Genomic DNA, 17,962 nt, shown 5'->3' on the forward strand with positions numbered 1-17,962 from the left:
TGTTATGTTTTTTTATGTTGAACGTGAACATGATTATGATACATTGATACTTATTACTTTATGACAGCCCTCTAGCCTTTGGGCGTATAGCTTTAGGCATATTTAGATTTAGATTTTCAGATTTATCATGTTTATCATTATGATATTGTTCACTGATATTGATATGCATTTTGACAATTGAGTTGAAATCGGATATTATTTCCTAGATGGCATTCAAATGTTGTATGTTATGGTTTTATAATGTTTAAATGACATGATTTGTGCTTAGTTTCATATGAATGACATGTATATTTGTAAATTTCAATGTAAATTTTAAAATTTCCATATATATATATATATATATATATATATATATATATATATATATATATATATATATATAGCCGTGCCCCACTGTCGCCAAAATCACCAAAAAAATTTGCTGTCCCGAAAACTCGTCCCATCGTCCTCGTACCGGAGACTTGGGGGAACATAGTTCAAAACTAGGCAACACCTATGGTTCTATGGTGTAAATTGACTAAAGATGATTCAACGAGTGCTAATTAGACTAGGTACAGATCAATGATTGGTGGATTGCAATATCTAATGTATACAAGACTTGACATACCAAATGCTGTTGGAATTGTTGCAAGATTTCAAGTTGAACAAAAGGAATCACAAGTTGCTGCTGTTAAAAAGATATTCAGATATCTGAAGGGTGCAGTGGATTTTGGATTATGGTATGACAGAGATAATGGCTTTACACTTCATGCATACACTGATGCAGACTGTGCAGGAAATGTTGTGATGGTAGAAAACACATTAGTGGTGAAGCATTCTTTTTGGGAAGATGACTATTTTTATGGTTGAGTAAAAAACACGATTGCATTTCACAATCTACTGCTAAAGTTGAATATGTTGTTGCTGCTATTAATTGCGCTCAAGTTGTGTGGATGAAGCAAATGCTGAAGGATTTCAGAGTTATTTATAATAAACCTCTCACTATTCATTGTGATAATTCAAGTGCTATAAACATTTCAAAGAATCCAGTGTTGCATTTGAAGACAAAGCATATATAATTCAAGTACCATTTTTTAAGGGAGAAGGTGAATGAAAAGGAAGTAAAGCCGAAGTATATGGCTACCAAGGGACAAATTGCAGACATTCTCACAAAGCCCTTACCTAAAGATGCCTTTGAATATCTCAAAGGTATGCTTGGGGTGGTGGCCCCTCCTTTTCAGAACTAGATGATGCAAGGATGCATCAGTTCAGCGGTCTTAACAACCTTATGATCCATCTAGAGATGTTTTAGAGTTGCTCCAAAGGGGGAGTAGTTGGTTTGAGTTGTTGATTTAGTTTGTGCACTTTAACTTTTGGGAGATATGTTAAGGTGTGAACGTGTCTTTGCCATTGATGTCAAAAGGAAAGAGGTATATGTGAAAAACACAAAGTTACTCTATTGTAGAGAAAGGTTTCTCTTTGGGTTTGGAAGGTTTTGTCAGTCCTTGAAAGATAATGATGTAGTTTTGTGCATTGATCGGTTTTTCACATCATATGTTGCCATCAAGGCCAAAGGGGGAAATTGTTGGATGATTATTGGTGGAATTGTTGCTAGTTATGTTTGGCATTAATGTTTTGTCATTGATGTCAACTTACATGTTTATCAGACAGAGATCATACAGACTTTCTAAGTTGGTATTTGCAATTAATTGATTTGACAAAGACACAATTTTGATGATGAGTAGTTGCCATCATCGGATTATGATCTTGGATGGGTTGAGATGATATGTTTATCATTGTAGATTTTAATGTTTTCATTTGTAAAAGTTATAATGAATTTATCTTAGATTGGTCGCTGACAGTTTATCTGAGAACTGTTCTAGACAGTGGTACAGTATTTCCTTAGGAACGTATCAATGGAGCTGAATTGTGCTTTGCTAAGCTGGTTTTGTTATCTTGACATGGATGTATATTCATTTTTGGATTCATTCATCGAGGAATCTGAGTAGTCATTTTTTTCTTTTGATAGACAACAATGTCATGTTTCCTGGCTGACTTGGTCTTGAAATATGCTGATCGGATTAATGAGCGTGATTATTAGTTGTGGTGTGTGGGAAAATTAATGAGATTATATTCATGATAATTGCAATGGTTGTGATTTATTTTTTAAAGTAATCCTTATTAGGCCAACCTAATGGGGAGTTGAGGACTTGTATATAAGAAGGAATTGATTAGTGAATTTAAGTGCATGATGGGATGAGACATGAGTGATGCGGAGCTGAGATTACGTATGTGGATCAAAAGAAAGTTATTGACCGAAGTTTAGTGATCTTTGTGAAGATGCGTGTTTGGAATCCATTGATGTACTTTGTTGGAACTGTATTGGAATAGTTGATGCTATTAGTTCACTCTTTTAGTGGATTGTTGTCCACAATGGATTATAGTCTAGTTTTTGCGTTGTTGCCCACATTCTAAGTTGTTACTCTTATTGTAATTGGATTTTTGTCCAATCAAGTTTATTTTGAGCAGTAAGCTGTAGATGAGTGCCTGAATGCATTTGCATTCTTCGCCAACCTTTAATATGGTTTTATATGTGCTAGTACATTATCTAGTGGTTTTGATCCCCACTGTGGTTTTTCTCCTAACAGGGTTTCACTTCAAAAAATCTAGTGTTATGTTATGGTGCTATTTCTTATTGTTTCCAATTTATGTTTCAGATCTATATATCGGTGAATGATTTAATGTTTCAAGTGTTACACAACTGATTCACCCACCTCCCCAGTTGTGTGTTGTGAATTATTATTCCCAACATTAGCAAAGTGGTCTTTGCACTTGTTTGCTGCTGCAGCGTGCGCTCACACACACAATAGACACATGCATTCACACATGTACACACACACACACACGATCACATTCGTGTGTACATACACACATTTTGAAAAAAAACTTATGTTTTTCTTGGGACAAACTCAAACCCACCCCCCAAAAAAATTGAACAAATTTTGAACCCAACTTTGAACTGGAATCCGAACTGAGAACTTGGTGTTTGATAATATCTGATTGGCTGAACTGGTCAACCACTGTCATTTAATAAATTATAACATAGAACAAATCTAGTTATTTCATTGGACGAATTGGTCAACCACCATCATATATGCAAGCTATATCCTGTAGCATACTGAGTGAATATTGTAATAGACCTACATGGGTAACTTAAATCAATTCTTGGGCAATAGCAGCATGGTATCTTTTCCTAATAGTTGTAACTTTTCTACCTTAACTCTAGAAAAATTAGGGCTAATAGTTACAAGTTATTTTTGGGTAAGTATTGAATTGTTGGCCGATCCCCTGAGGATTAAGGGTGAGTTTTCTAAAGGTTCTGGAAACTAATTGGAGCTGTTAAGATTCAACACAAGCAGAAAACAATAAAATTGTGTAATGACCCTGTCATACCTACCTTCTCTTACTCTCCCTAAAACAAAATAAAAATAAATTCTGATATGCACCTGATCAGAAAAGTCTCATATTTATAAGACATCACAACTTTCTGATATTAGGTCCGACAGGGGAGTTGACAAATCTCTTTGCCTTGATAAGCAATTTTGGAGTCTTAACAAAACAGTTGTAAAAACGATTTTCAAAGAGCCATGCTAGATGAACAAGCATGTGGCTAAAGAAGCAATTTTAAAAGGGTGTGATTATCTGCAATGCAGAAATCCCTATTAATAATCAATGACCAGTGATTCATGTGATATGATAATTAATAAAAAAGGTGACTAATGTTGAAAAGTACCATCCCTTGAAAGGTGGAGTGTGACACCTTATCCTTACAAGGTATAAAGAGTACCAATGCATTAGGAGAGGCATCAAGGAATTTGATCGGATCAGTCTTGGATATAAGCAATCTGTATTGCAAGATACAGCAATCTTGTGTTGTAGAACTGTAGAATGTATTGTGGTGTGCATTCTGATGATATTATTTAATATATAATCTCATGTATTTTGGTATAGTTACTAATGTGAAACGCTAATCAATCTAGGTTCTTTATGTATTTATTGAAGTTACTTATTCTCCTACAAACACTCATGTAGAGGCGAGTAAATATATACAAGTAGGGAGGGCAGAGACGGGTTCCCTTTCTATGTAGGCCACCCAATGTTGGATGGGCAATATTTATGCCACTTCTAGGTTAAGGGGTGTCATATCACGTTCTTGGACTCAGTTGAGATAATGTTCTGGGTACCCTATTATGCCTTTCTCTCCAATCTCTTCGGTGATTGGTTGTCGGAAGTGAACTGAAGAAGGAAAACACTCATATATGGAGACACAAGTAGGGAGTGCAAAGACGGGTTCATCTTCTAAGTAGGTGACCTCATGTTGTATGGATGAGGTTCCTACCACTTGTGGGCCAAGGGGTGTTGTATCACATCGTCGGACTTAGTTGCGGTGAATGTTCTGAACACCCTATCACACTCTTCTCCTCAACCCCTACTGTGGTTGATTATTGGAAAGAAAACAATGACGTAGATCCACATGTGAGATGTTATTTACTTTAATTGCTTATTTACTTTATATTGTTCAGCTATCATATGATTAATTATAGAACACTATTTGTAAACAATTTTTTTTGTGCAATTGTTACTTTGGGGCAAAAATCAGGTATAGCACAATTTGAGGATATTACAAATGCCCCCTAGACTATATGGTTTCTCCTTGTTTCCAAACACTAGAAAATATGAGAGTTTGATATTTGTATATAGTAATTGGAAAGAAAACTATAAATTAGATCCACATGTGAGATGTTATTAAATTTAATTGCTTATTTACTTTATATGTTTCAGCTATCAATGTTTAATTATAGAATACTATTTGTAAACAAATTTTGTTTTGGAATTGTTGCTTTGGGACAAAAACTAGCTATACTCCAATTTGAGGACATTGCAAATTGTCCTTGGGCAATATGGTTTCTCCTTGTTTCCAAACACTAGAAATATGACAGTTTGATACAATATATTACTATATAGTAGCTCCTAGCATAACCTATATGGACACATGGTGAATCTTCAAGAAATGATATTTGGTTTCTCGATTCAGGTGGTGTAGTCTTGAGGACACTGTTTGCGTTCATGTTAAAGTGAACTATGGCTCCATGAAGTCTTCTTATAAACAATATGTACAAATAATCTTGAATCTGGAATAAGCATAAACTTTGTCTAGCTTACTCTTGGGCAAGAGTGCATTGGAAGTCCTTGTATTGTAAAGATTCAATCATTTTAAAATACTTGATAGAAGTCAATTTATGGAAGTTTTTGCTTTCCCAAAATTGAGCACTAGATAATGATGTTCTTTGTATTCCTAAATATAGGTATTCACAAGCTTAAGCATTGCTTATAGAGTGGGGTCTAAGTGGGACGGCAGGGGGATGTTCCCATCCTGGAAACATTGTGATTTTAGTCTTTTTGGTTTATGGTCTCTTCTTTGCATTGTTCAATATAAATGTTGGCAAGCGAGCCTTTGCACAATTATTGGTTGTCTGAGCTCAATTGACAATAGAAAAGGCCATCTTGGGGATATCAAAATTGTCACTTCTTTTTCCCTCTTGTGGGTAGAATAGAGGAACTTTGCACATGGCCAATTAATATTGACTCTTGAGCCCAGTCTGTAGCATAGACCTGAAGTTCTAATAATTTCATTTATGTTGTTATCAACAAGGAATATCTTAGTGATTCCATATATTTTTCTACTTACCTTGAGTTCTCTTCATGTGTGTATCAGAATTTGTGCATTTGACTACAATATCTTCATCTGGTATTGCTGGTGTTTGTGATGTGGAGCCTAATCAGACGTGGAGGTTAATTTTTTCCCCACTTCATTCAATGCAGTTTCCCCCCATATTTTACTACGGGAGTTTGGGGGCAGTGCCCCCAAGCTCTAGGGGTCAAGGGACAATGCCCCTCGTGGGTTCCTAGGGCAGCGCACTAGGCAAGGGGGTTCAAGGGCAACGCCCCTTACAGGGTCCTGGGGTCAGTGGCCCCAAGTGCGCTCCCTATTGTGATATAGGGCAGGGTCGAGGGGTAGCATCCCTGAAGCCAAAAATGCATTTAATATTGTAAAAGTTGCTGGGAGTTATATTTTTCTATTGTTTGGCTTATTCTAGCCCTAATTTTGTAAGCGGAAAAATCTTGTATAAAAAGGCTTAGGGATTTTATGATGTATGATGAGATTGTAGCTTCTAGCGGCATTATTGAGCTGTAGGGATTATAGACTGTAATTAGGTTGTAATCATTGGATAATAAGAATATTGGACTCCCTGTTTGGTGGATGTAGCCCAAGGATTGGATGAACCATGTTAAATCTTTGTGTTTTGTGTTCTCTTTTGTGCAGTTTATTATTTTTCTGATATTGGTTTTTTTTGCATGTAATTTTTAATTTTTGTCTCATTAATCCCAACAGCTGGAACAAATGTTCATGGACAACCTTTGTCAGCATAGGTTTAGTAAATCTACAAGTATGAGGGCAAGTGATGGTTGCGCTTTGCTGGCTTTGTGAGGTCAAGCACATGCAGACTGCTCCAGGCCTGGGCAAGGAAAATGTATCCCAGGTAGTCTAACTTGCATTCAGAGCAGGTCTCTAGGGAACTTGTCCAGCTATATATATGAATATTTATATTGATGTAGCTGTTATAAAAGAGGAGATAGTCATGAGGAAATTCATATCATACATTTCCATTTTAGTCCTGTATTTTTATAAACCACCAAGATTGATAAAAGTGTTGGGTTGCAGGAATTCATCTCTTTTGCAAAAATCATCCACAATGTCAAAAGACGGTGGATTTTTTTCTCTATTTCTTTTGCAATGGATTCACTAGTCTCTTCATCACAAGAGTGGGTCTATGTTAGCATCTATTTGGCTTTCCCTTTTTGTGGTAAATTTTAAAGTGGGGGAATTACAAGAAGTAACCAACATAGGAAAACTGTAGCATTTATCTGCTTAATTAATAGAGAAAAATTAATGAAGTGTTCTTTATCCATTTATCTCTGCTCAGCAATGAATTCCCATGGTTAATATCCTTTTACACAAAAATAACGAAATGTGTTATGAGCTTTCTGGTGCCAATCATATTCTGGCCCAGGTATTTATGATATTCCTAGACCCAAATCCATATGATGGAATTTTAGTCGAAACAGCATATGAAGCATGCTTCTTTTTTTTTTTCTTCCCATGGCTCTGACATTTCTCAATCTTAACACTTCCATATTCAGAAGATACAATGGTATTGGCATCATGAAGGGAGGGATTCATTTGAGTACATCTGTCCAATTAATCGAATAGTGCTCGGGGGACAATACACTGACAAGTAGGGGGCCTAAGTTTAATGCTTCCGGGAATGCCTTCCATGACTTCTGATGGATACAGTAATCTAGCATAGCTTCAATTCTTTAGGTATTCCTTATGTATGTTTTTCTTGTTGCATTTTATTAATCTTATTTAACATCTTGTTGGAGATTAAATTCAGAAAGCCATTTTAGAGTCATTCTTCCATCTAAACAAAAGCTTCCAATAATGTGATCTTAGGGCATCTTTTATCAGTCACACCTATTTAATTACATCTTTTAGTCAGCTTCTTTTTCAGTACAAAATTTGAGATTTGATCTTGATACTTGAAACTCAAATTTTAAATATTTTGAGTTGTGGACAAGAGCATAGCTTGATGTGACCTGTGCGATTTCACTTGCTTGCAAGGCTCGTTAGAATTATCTGTGGACGACATGTATATCACAAATTTCCTCCTTATTTGGTCATACATATAATATAACAGTCATATCTTGTTCTTTTTGATGTTATGGTAAACTGTAAAATTAGGTATACATATCATAAATTCCCATGGAATTTTGTAAATGTTGGAGCAATTATCCTATTACGGTCTTACCAGTTGCCTCTCCTAGAGCTTTTTAGAGATTTAGAAATTTGACTGCTGTCCCGTTTAAATACATTATCAATATAGTGTATACAAGTCCATTATAATAGTTAGATTGTTTTGAGTCTTGACACTACCAGCTTTGAATGTTCAGCACTTAATGTTGGTTTTCTAGTGACGTGGTCTGATACACACAGCCTATGGAATGGTTGTCATTAGGAAGTGTGGACCAACTCTTGATGTCAGTTTTGTACCACTACATAACATATAGCGATTGAATACTTGACATGGAATGTCGAACACTCAATCCCTCTCTTGAAAAGTTAATACTCATGAAGACATGAGAAAAACTCCAATGTTCCTTACACCTATCGATACTATTAGATTGTTTTGAGTCTTGACACTACCAACTTTGAATGTTCAGCACTTAATGTTGGTTTTCTAGTGATGTGGTTTGATACACACAGCCTATGGAATGGTTGTCATTAGGAAGTGTGGACCAACTCTTGATGTCAGTTTTGTACCACTACATAACATATAGCGATTGAATACTTGACATGGAATGTCGAACACTCAATCCCTCTCTTGAAAAGTTAATACTCATGAAGACATGAGAAAAACTCCAATGTTCCTTACACCTGTCGATACTAACTCAGTTATATCAATGTTATTTGCTGGTAATCACGAATGCGGCCTTATGTTGTTCACTCAAGATGACTTGGGTTTTTGGATGATGGTGATGATGATGGGTTTGTAAAATATACGAGTGCCAGATAATGTTGATGGTGGTGATGGTGGGGGTGTGTCTACCAATGATGCTTTTCGTAACCTCCTTCCTCAAAGCTCCAAATACTAAACTACTCACTGCCCTACTCCTACTCCTACGAATGGAAAGATTAGCAAATAGATGGGGATCGAATTTGATGAAAGCTAATCAATGGCTCTACCTTCATAGATGCAATGATTCAAGGGAAAATGACTAGATTACCACACAAGGCTTCCTAACAAGCCATTAGGACACTAGTGGCCTAGTTATAGATCCCTATCAAACATCCACTAATATCACCATGCAACTATCTATCTACTCTTACTCTTACTAGCTTTTGTTGAAATGAAATCTATTTTAACAATTTCAAAGGAAATTTAACTTTAACTATTTGGAAGTAGAAACCATGCAATAACAACAAATGTTCTTAATCACCATGCAAGTCACAACAATGATAAAGAGAAGCAATTTTGGTATTATCTTAGCAACAATTTTCTTCAACCCTTTACAAATGAGAGCAAATGGCCTTATATAGAGGCCAAAATTACAACCAATAGTAGAGATTAAGAGGCAAAGCCAACAATCCAGATTGGATCCTAGAAACCCTAATTAGGGTTGCCACCCCATCGACCAATGAGAAGATGCCACCTCATCAATGGATCAATGAGAAAAAGGAAAAGTGGCAACCAATGAGAAGGCACCAAAATGGTAGCCAATCAGAATCAGACACCTATCCTACCCAAGAAGAAGGAGAATTTGCCACTTGGGCTTACATCAAGCGATCTTCTAATATAATTCTACCCCTTTCTTTCATCTTTTTAGCCAAAGCAATGAACTTGGCTAGCTTTTCGTTGACTTCTTTCATGGGAGGGCAAAGTGTATGTTTCATCTTGAGCTTAGTTGTCACCATGTTGCTTGCTGCTTGCAGTGATTTCTCATGATTCTTCTCATATTCTTTCGCATATCCAACGACATTGAGAGAGGCAAGGGTGCCCAAATGTTTCTTCTTGATGACAACCTTCCCCAACTCATCCAATCTTAATCCAAATTCTATCTCATTGAGGTTCTCCTCTTGTCCACTTGAATTATCCCTTTGGTCTCTAGCCTCGATTATGCTCTCCCTTGACGGTGTTGCATTCTGCTTCTTTGCTGGAGGTTCCTAATGTTCTTTACTTTTCTCAACCTCCAAACCTCTCTTCTTGCTCTTAACTATTCTTTGTTGCTGGCTACTGCCTCCACCTTTTTGTTCGACTAACTCTGTTGGACTTTCCTTTGGTTTCATCTTCTCATAAGTAAGGCGTACCCTCTGACTTCGTAATTTCCTTAACTTCGCATTGTACCATGACTCGGTGTGCATATCAACTGTCCTTGTAATTGTCTCCAAGGAAGGATCCTGATGATCATCCCAATCCACTGGACTCAACTCCATTCCATCCACTGTATCATTATCTTCTCTTGGCACATTTTAATCATCTTCTAGTTGATCGGGAATATCAAGACTTTTCCATTTGATTGCCCTCATCATGTTCACTAACAATCTTGAGAAAGCTAGCTTTCTCACATGAAAGCCATCCTAGTCATTGGCCCAAAAATCTTCTATAGTAGGAACATGTTTAAATGTATTTCCGTGAGATGCCTTGATAAGACTATTAGGATCGAATCCTTGCCTTGCTCTATACCATCTTAGATGATACCATTCTAATTCTTTCTCCGCAACTGCAAAGGCGACAGGATTGGGGCAACTATCATTGCCAATTCCAAATGAGAAGGTTATCCCTGTCTCACCTTTAAGTTTCATCATTTTGTCATAATGCTCAAGTTGCCTAGCCAATTCCATCAAAACTACCTTGTCGGGTGGGTACCTTGGAAGTCTCTTGGGACAAAGTGTACTTCCTACTACTCTAATGTATGCGAATTGCAAAAATTGAACGAACCAACTCCCATACTTCTTAACTTTTGCTTTCACTTTTGATGAGAGCCTCTTAGCAAGTGTCCCTTGTAATATCCTTACTGTCTTCATGGCAAAGGCATCATAAAATATTTAATAATCCTTGGTGTTGTCCAAATGAAGCTGTGGATAACATTCATGCACCAAAAATTGCCCCGACCCATTGCCAATTACTCCTAAGTCCAGGGTTTTCATATAATCTCGCAATCAGATAGAAAAGATAAGACCACATATTGCTTTTGATTTTGCATGGTCGTAAGTTGCAATTCTAAATTTTTGCTTATAATCCTAGCCCAACCAAATCTTCTCTTTCCATTTTCAATTTCATCAATAAAGAAGTACATCCAATTTTCGAATTGCATACCTTGAGCTAAGCTCATGATTTGGCTGAGAAGCACAATGAGATTGCCATAGTCTGATTTGAAATCCGATTTGGTGAGCTTTGATGACCTGGTAACTCCCTTCTTGCCTTCGTGTAACCAATTCTGCTTTAGATGAATGAAGTAAGATTCTTGATTATCTTGAAATAACTTAGCCGCTTGGTCCATCATTACCACTGTCATGCTTTTATACTGGGGAATATTAAATGCTTCTTTGACCACTTGTTTGCGAATGTTGGCCAACACTCTCTTCCCTTCATAAAAAATGATGGATTTGGTAACAATATCAAATCGGGATGCACACTCCATTACCAATTTCGGACAAGGCAAGGTAGGAGGAAAAGCCGTCGGGTGTACAATTTCGCTCTTGTAGATCTTCTTTGCCACGGGGGATTGTCCTTCCGTCAATTTGTCTTTGAACTGTATCATGTTCACTATACCAATATTGGTATCACTTATTCGCCTCACTTTCGAGAAAAAGGTGGTCTTAGGCATCATGTCTTCCTTGTCTTTTTTGGTATTTATTCCCTTTGGGTTCTTGCTTGCACTAACATCTACCATCTTAAACACTTATTTCTGCCCCTTCGTTCTAAATGATATGGACTACAATTATCAATCTTCAACTTTTTTTTTATCGATGGAATCTAGCTTATTTTTGCCTCGCAAAGTCCTATCTCTACATTTATCAATCTCCAACTTTCAACCTAGGGGTGGGACTGCCACTTATTTCTACCTCTTCATTACCTTAGGATGGACTACACTTATATCTCCCAACTTCAACCTAGGGTGGTCTAGCTTATTTCTGCCTTGCCAAGTGTCCTATCATGAAATTTACACTTATCTCTCCAAACTTCAACCTATCAATGGAATGATGAAGTGGTGGATGATGAATGCAAGAAGAATATAAGGGAAATGAACCAAGCAAGAACAAGGAATATAATCTGCCTTTAAACCAATCTTTACCTCTAAAATGAATAAAATTTTACCTTAATCTGCCTTTACCAATAATCAGGTCCTCTTCAAATTCGGATCAGATTTCGGAAATTTCAAGCCTCGTTGCAAATAATGATGCCTTAGCAAAAATCAGAATTTTGACCTCCTTGAAATTATCCACATTTGCCAAAATCAAACCCTTGGATCACATGGCCTCCTCACCAACAAAATCGCCCAAATCTGGAAGTTGAAATCGTAGCCTTTGGAAAGAAAATCAGACCTCAACAAAATTGTCCAAGCAAGAAAAATTCAGATCTGCCCTCAAAAAATCGCCTAAGGGAGAAATTCGCCCAAAATGGAAGAAGAAAAATACCACCAAGCAAGGAAAAATCTGCCCAAAAAAAATCGCTTAAATTTGCAAGCTGCCCTTCTAGAGAAAAATTGCTCAACACATGAGGAGGAGGAAGATGGAATGAGGAGATGAGAGAGGGGGGGGGCCCTCTTATACCAAAATTTTCATGTCCCTCCAAGCTGGTCGACTTGCTCTAGAGGAAAGCAAAATTAAATTAATGCCTTCATTAATGGCTCAGATTTAAATGCCGTGCTAAAATTACTTAGCTCAAAGTGAAATTAGCCCATTTAATTGCCGGTTGTGATAAAAAATTGCAAAAATAAAACAAGGAAAACTTAGGAGATGCCAAAATTTTCATTTAGCAACGTTTTGACAATTAAAATATCATTAAAATCGAATTTAGCAAGTTAAAATTGATTTTCAATTTTAATTTATCAAATTCCTTTCAACATTTAAAAATCTCCTAAGCAATATTTCAACCAATTTAATGAAATTTTGCAATTTAATCCACTTTCAATTTTGCAATGCAATTTTAATTTTTTAACCAAAATAAATCCTTTTTGTGGCATTCAAAATCAATTTTCCAATTTCAATTTCGCTATCAAAATTTTCATTTGTACCGAAAAATTCAAGATTTTCCAAAACAATTAAATCTAAAAAATTTCATTTTGAAAATGCTCAAGCTTATACAATTATATCAAATTTCCAAAATCCGTCCAAGTCCAAAAATTTGCAAATTTATTCTGCCGAATATTGTTCTAACCATTGAAAAAAAAACGTTGTTTTTGAAATTTGTTTGCCCCGGCTCTCGAGGATAAAATTACATTTTCCAGAAAATCAAGTTTCACACGGGGTGAAAAAGACAGATCACATCCCTCCTGGCCCGAAGGCGTCCAAAGTGTAAAATTTTCAAATTGGAAACTTTTGGACAACTCCGAAAAACTTTTTAAGGCAACCGAGAAAAAAGGGGGTCCCCAAAATTTTGGGGCGATGATGTGAAAACCTCACAACACCAAAAATCTAAAGATTTGATAACTACTTTTGTCAATTATGCATGCCCATGTTCATTATAGGATGCAGACATTTTGTGGTGTTTTTACACTACATACCAATAGAATACCACTTCCACAAACTTCCATCTTTGGATTAATATTAAATCCTTTTTCTAATATCATTCCCACACTAGATACTGTTTATTGATCTTGGATTGGTAGCATGAATTTGTGTGTTAAATATTACCATTTTCAAGTATGAAGATTATCCACTGAAGGTTATCTTGTACATAGAAACCTAAGATTGGCTCTTGATTTTATAAACTTGTTTTGAATCATTACTAATAAAACAGACAATTTTGGAGAAAACATCATCAGTCCTTAGATTGTTCAAATTCCTTTGATATTGGGTTACAAAATCAATGCATCTCATGTGTCACCTTAAATAGTGAAATTTTCATTTCAGTAAGTGCCAACCATTTAATGGGTATGCAGAGGCGGGAATATTGAAATTACCATCTCCACTGCTAGAGATTATCATGGCAACCAGAATTTCTGTCAACAGATATTGTCACCGATTTCACAAAAAACATGGAGCTACCTGAAGCAATAGTTTTTGCCATTAATCCATTAGGAAAAGAATTTAAACTTATTTACTGGTAAGTCATGTTCATCTTCCGGGGGCCTATGATTTTAATTAAATTTCATATTAAAGTTAGTTGGCAAATAAATAGGGTCCAGGGATATTTATTATTAATTAGTTGGTGGCTGGAAGCTATGCATGGACTATTGGTTTTATAAGTCGAAACAGTAAATTTTTGAGCATAATGAACATACAAGTGAGAGCTGATCCTCTGACAGTGTGTTTCCAGTGTTCTTAAGGCTTTCTCATGTCCATCCTAGGCACCAAAATAAAGTACAAATGTTAGAAAATTGAGATGAGGAGTCAAAAGCCTTCAAATTCCAGTTTGTCCAATCTTTGCAGAACTCCTGATTGCTCTCAGCAGTTGCCAAACCAAACTGAGAGTTTCATCATCATTCAATTTCTGCTCAGTTTCAATATCTGATTGCCTTGTCTGCTAGCCTCCACAATCATCCACAGGCCCAGTTGGCACTTTCTGGGCGCATCCAGAAGCATCAGAGAGCATCCGCGAGCCCAGATGCCTTCCCAATGCCCAAAATGACTTAAAATCTGCTTTTTGCATGTGCTAAATTGCACTTTATTTTATTCTTTTGTTGCTCTTTTTTTGCTAATCTGCTTACTTGAAGTTTGAAGTTGAACTATCAATGCCAATAGTGAAGTGTCATACTAGGGAATGATTTATTTTTGTAGATTTCTTGCATTTCTTTGCATATGTATATAGTAATATGCAGTATACACGCATCCAAAACCCAAAACAAATTTTTTTGAGGATCTGATTATTGCATCTGCATCAGCATCAGCATTGGCAACTTAGCATAAATGGAGCTTACATTGTGAAATCAACATTAAAAAGCCACTTGATAAAGAACCAAACAGCATGTTTCTTTGTAAAATATCACGATTATATCTAGAGGAATGAATTACACAGAAGGAAAAGAATGAGTCATTAGATTGCCAATTTCTGCAATAATCTAAGATTAGCGAGAAAGACTTTTTTTTAGTCATAATCGGTCCTCCCTACCAATTAGCTCTAAAATTGATTTGTATGATTAATCAACTAATTTGAATAGCAATTGACTAGTTATACTTGCCTGTTTTCAAGGCCATTGGGAGTTTTTATTATATTTTTTGTTGGAGTGGCTTAGCGAAGGGTCCTCCCTATGTTAGTACTATATTGCATTGATTGTGCTTTCAGGGGGCAGGTGATAGGATCAACCACGATTAGAGTTTTAAAAGTCACCACATATGATATTTCTATTAGGAGCCTGTGGGTGTATTTCTCTAAATCATAATGTTTATTTTGCATGATGATTGGCTCTAAATTCAACCCAGAATTTTGAGGATAATTGGTTCTGACACAGGTCTTTCCTGAAGACCACTGAAATTGTTATTATGTACTGTGGAAACCTTTCTTTTTCTATTATCCAACATTCAAGTCACATTCAAATCTTTAACAGTTTGGCTCTTCTTTGGCAATGTATGGTATTTACATTTGTAAGGCAGTAACTAGACTGCTTTGTACCTTTAAAATGTTTCAAATTGTCTTTTCCAGTCAATACCAAATGGACTTCTGGTTGATGTAAGATTGCAGCAAATGGAGTTTTGTGGTTCAGGTCAGCGTATAAAAAAGTAATGGAGTTATTAGTTTTTAACGTACAGTTGCTCCCAATTCCTTATGGATTAATGTTATGATGCTATCTCGTGATCTTTGGCATCTTATAGAATATTCTATGTTATAATGATTTCCAATATGATTAGACAAACTTGAAAGCAAGCTAGGAAGTTGAAGAGAACAAAATCAGTGACCAGAACTTCGGCCATTTAATTGGCAGCTGATAAAAAATACCTCACCGATGCAATTGATACATTATGGCTATGAATGCAATTCAAGTACATTTTAACTTTTTGACCCAAGGAGTGAACATATTTTTAATTCTAGATATTTCACTTTTCTGTATGTTCATGGTTGCACCCTATTGATTGTCTGACTGTAAATTTGGATAATGGGAAATCATGGTTTTCGAGAATGCTTTTAGAGGGATTTCAAGTTTTACTGATCTGTCTCACTCATGTAGATTATCTCAGAAAGATCATTGTGCAAGGAAGGTCCTCGAAAACAACCAAAGTTGGGGATATCATGACTGACGAAGTATGTTGTCCGACATGCTTTTTGTAGTTGAAATTTTTTTAATTCTTTTAATTCTTGGCGAGCATATGATGTATTTTGATTTTTCTTGGGTAAACGAACACAGAATAAGCTTATCACAGTAACACCGACTACAAAGGTATTGCAAGCAATGCAACTTATGTCAGGTATATATTATTATTATTTTTTTTTTTTGAATTTTTCAGTGGAAGTGAGCTTTTGATTTCTGATGATGAGGGCATTGTTATAATTGATTTTCTCTACTTTTTATCAGATAATCGTATCAGGCATATCCCTGTTCTTGAGGGCAAGACTATGATTGGAATGGTCTCAATTGGAGATGTTGTCCGAGCAGTGGTGGATGAGCACCGAGAGGAATTGAAACGCCTTAATGCATATATCCAAGGTGGATACTAGATGATGATGAAAACTCAGATGCTTGGATGCAGACTTCACTTGAAAATGAAAAGCCGTCTTAATTGTTGCACAGAATGCTATGTAGGGATGTTTGTTTGGTTTGTCACATCTGTAATACCTGATGAATGTGATAATAATGAGAAAACTTCAATGTAGAGTTAGTATGAATTATAGATGGAGTGAAAGTTGTATAAATTTAATTAAGAGGAATGTTTTCTTTATGTTGATCGGATTTCATTAGCAATGAATGCTTGAAAATCTAATGGTGGCTATGTTATTCAATAAGATTGATAATACTGCCATGCTTTTGCTACAAGCTTAAAAATTTCATGGTTAACTTGCAGACTTTGCATGGCGATGAAAAGCTGTTCTAATACTTGTTTATTTAATTTGTTGATTATTAATGTTGGCAGTCTGTAACATCTGTGGTTACTAATACCTAATGATTATGCTAACTACCCAAATATTTGATATTGTTGGGCCTATTATGTGATAAGTATTGTTTCTATCATGTTTGTTATGGAAGGTCCTGATAGTATGTATAAGGAAGGGCACTTATAAGATTGCATTATGACTGCATATAGAAAGACAAATCATTTGATCACATAGATTACATGAGTGTCATATTAATTATGACTATAAATGTTTCATTAATTGGGATTAAATAAGATTCTTAACTTATTATTCAATGTAACAATAAATGTTGAATGCCTTATATGATGCTTATTGAATAGTCTAAACTTCTTTAAGAAATTGTTGAAAGATGAATGTTTGACTAATATGATTTTTTTGTTTATGCTTAAACCAGAACCATATTTCTCTTAGTGGTTGGATGTATATGTTTAGTAAATTTGATTGTGTTAATTTTCTATTTGACCCTTTGTATGACCCTGTGAGTAGTACATTTGAATTTTAGTTATCATAGTAGTAAAAGTCGACTTCCAAGAGTAAGCCTATTTAAAGGGGGAGGGATCAAGTAACTAATAGACTCTCTCCATTCTATGTTATTTATAGAAATAATAGAAACTAGTGAGTGATCACTATCTATCCTTACTAATTACATTTTATTGACCGTTGGAATGGTGTTCTTATGGAACCAAAATTTATTCTCAATAGTCTTGAAAGAAAAACTATCCCTATTCTAAAACTATTGTAATCATGCATCTCACGATGTCCTCTGTCACTATAAACATTTTTCCTTGCACTATTGCTTTGTTATTATGTTTCATCATTCCCTCTTTGATTTTGTCCATCCTTATTCCAAAAAACCTTCAACCCATTATCTAGATTCCCAAAACCTCTTAGATCATGTTGTTAAATGGTCATAATCAACCACCATTACCGTTGTATATGAGGTTTCGATGCTTCTTAAGCCCTAAACCCTACACGGCTACCATGGTTTATTTTACCTCATCCATTATGCTTCAAAATTGAGGGATGTACTCCCTCAATAATGTCATATTTTGTGGATATAATAATTGTATTAT

General features: G+C 35.7%; 1 protein-coding gene across 4 annotated transcripts in view; it reads left to right on the top strand.

Annotated features, from left to right (window-relative positions):
* CBSX3 (Cystathionine beta-synthase (CBS) family protein) overlaps positions 1-16,879 on the top strand; it is a 33,328-nt gene extending 16,449 nt beyond the window's left edge. For all 4 annotated transcript variants that reach the window (XM_089797579.1, XM_089797577.1, XM_089797576.1 and 1 more), the window contains exons 4-6: positions 15,988-16,061; positions 16,165-16,225; positions 16,333-16,879. In XM_089797579.1, the coding sequence (XP_089653705.1) occupies positions 15,988-16,061; positions 16,165-16,225; positions 16,333-16,475 (278 nt within the window). In that variant the 3' untranslated portion in view covers positions 16,476-16,879. The remainder of the gene's footprint in view (positions 1-15,987; positions 16,062-16,164; positions 16,226-16,332) is intronic.
* The last annotated feature ends 1,083 nt before the right edge of the window (positions 16,880-17,962 follow it).

This window comes from Cupressus sempervirens, chromosome 8 (genome assembly GCF_028749045.1).
Source record: "Cupressus sempervirens isolate cs-2001-9-10 chromosome 8, ASM2874904v1, whole genome shotgun sequence".
NCBI classification, from domain to species: domain Eukaryota; kingdom Viridiplantae; phylum Streptophyta; class Pinopsida; order Cupressales; family Cupressaceae; genus Cupressus; species Cupressus sempervirens.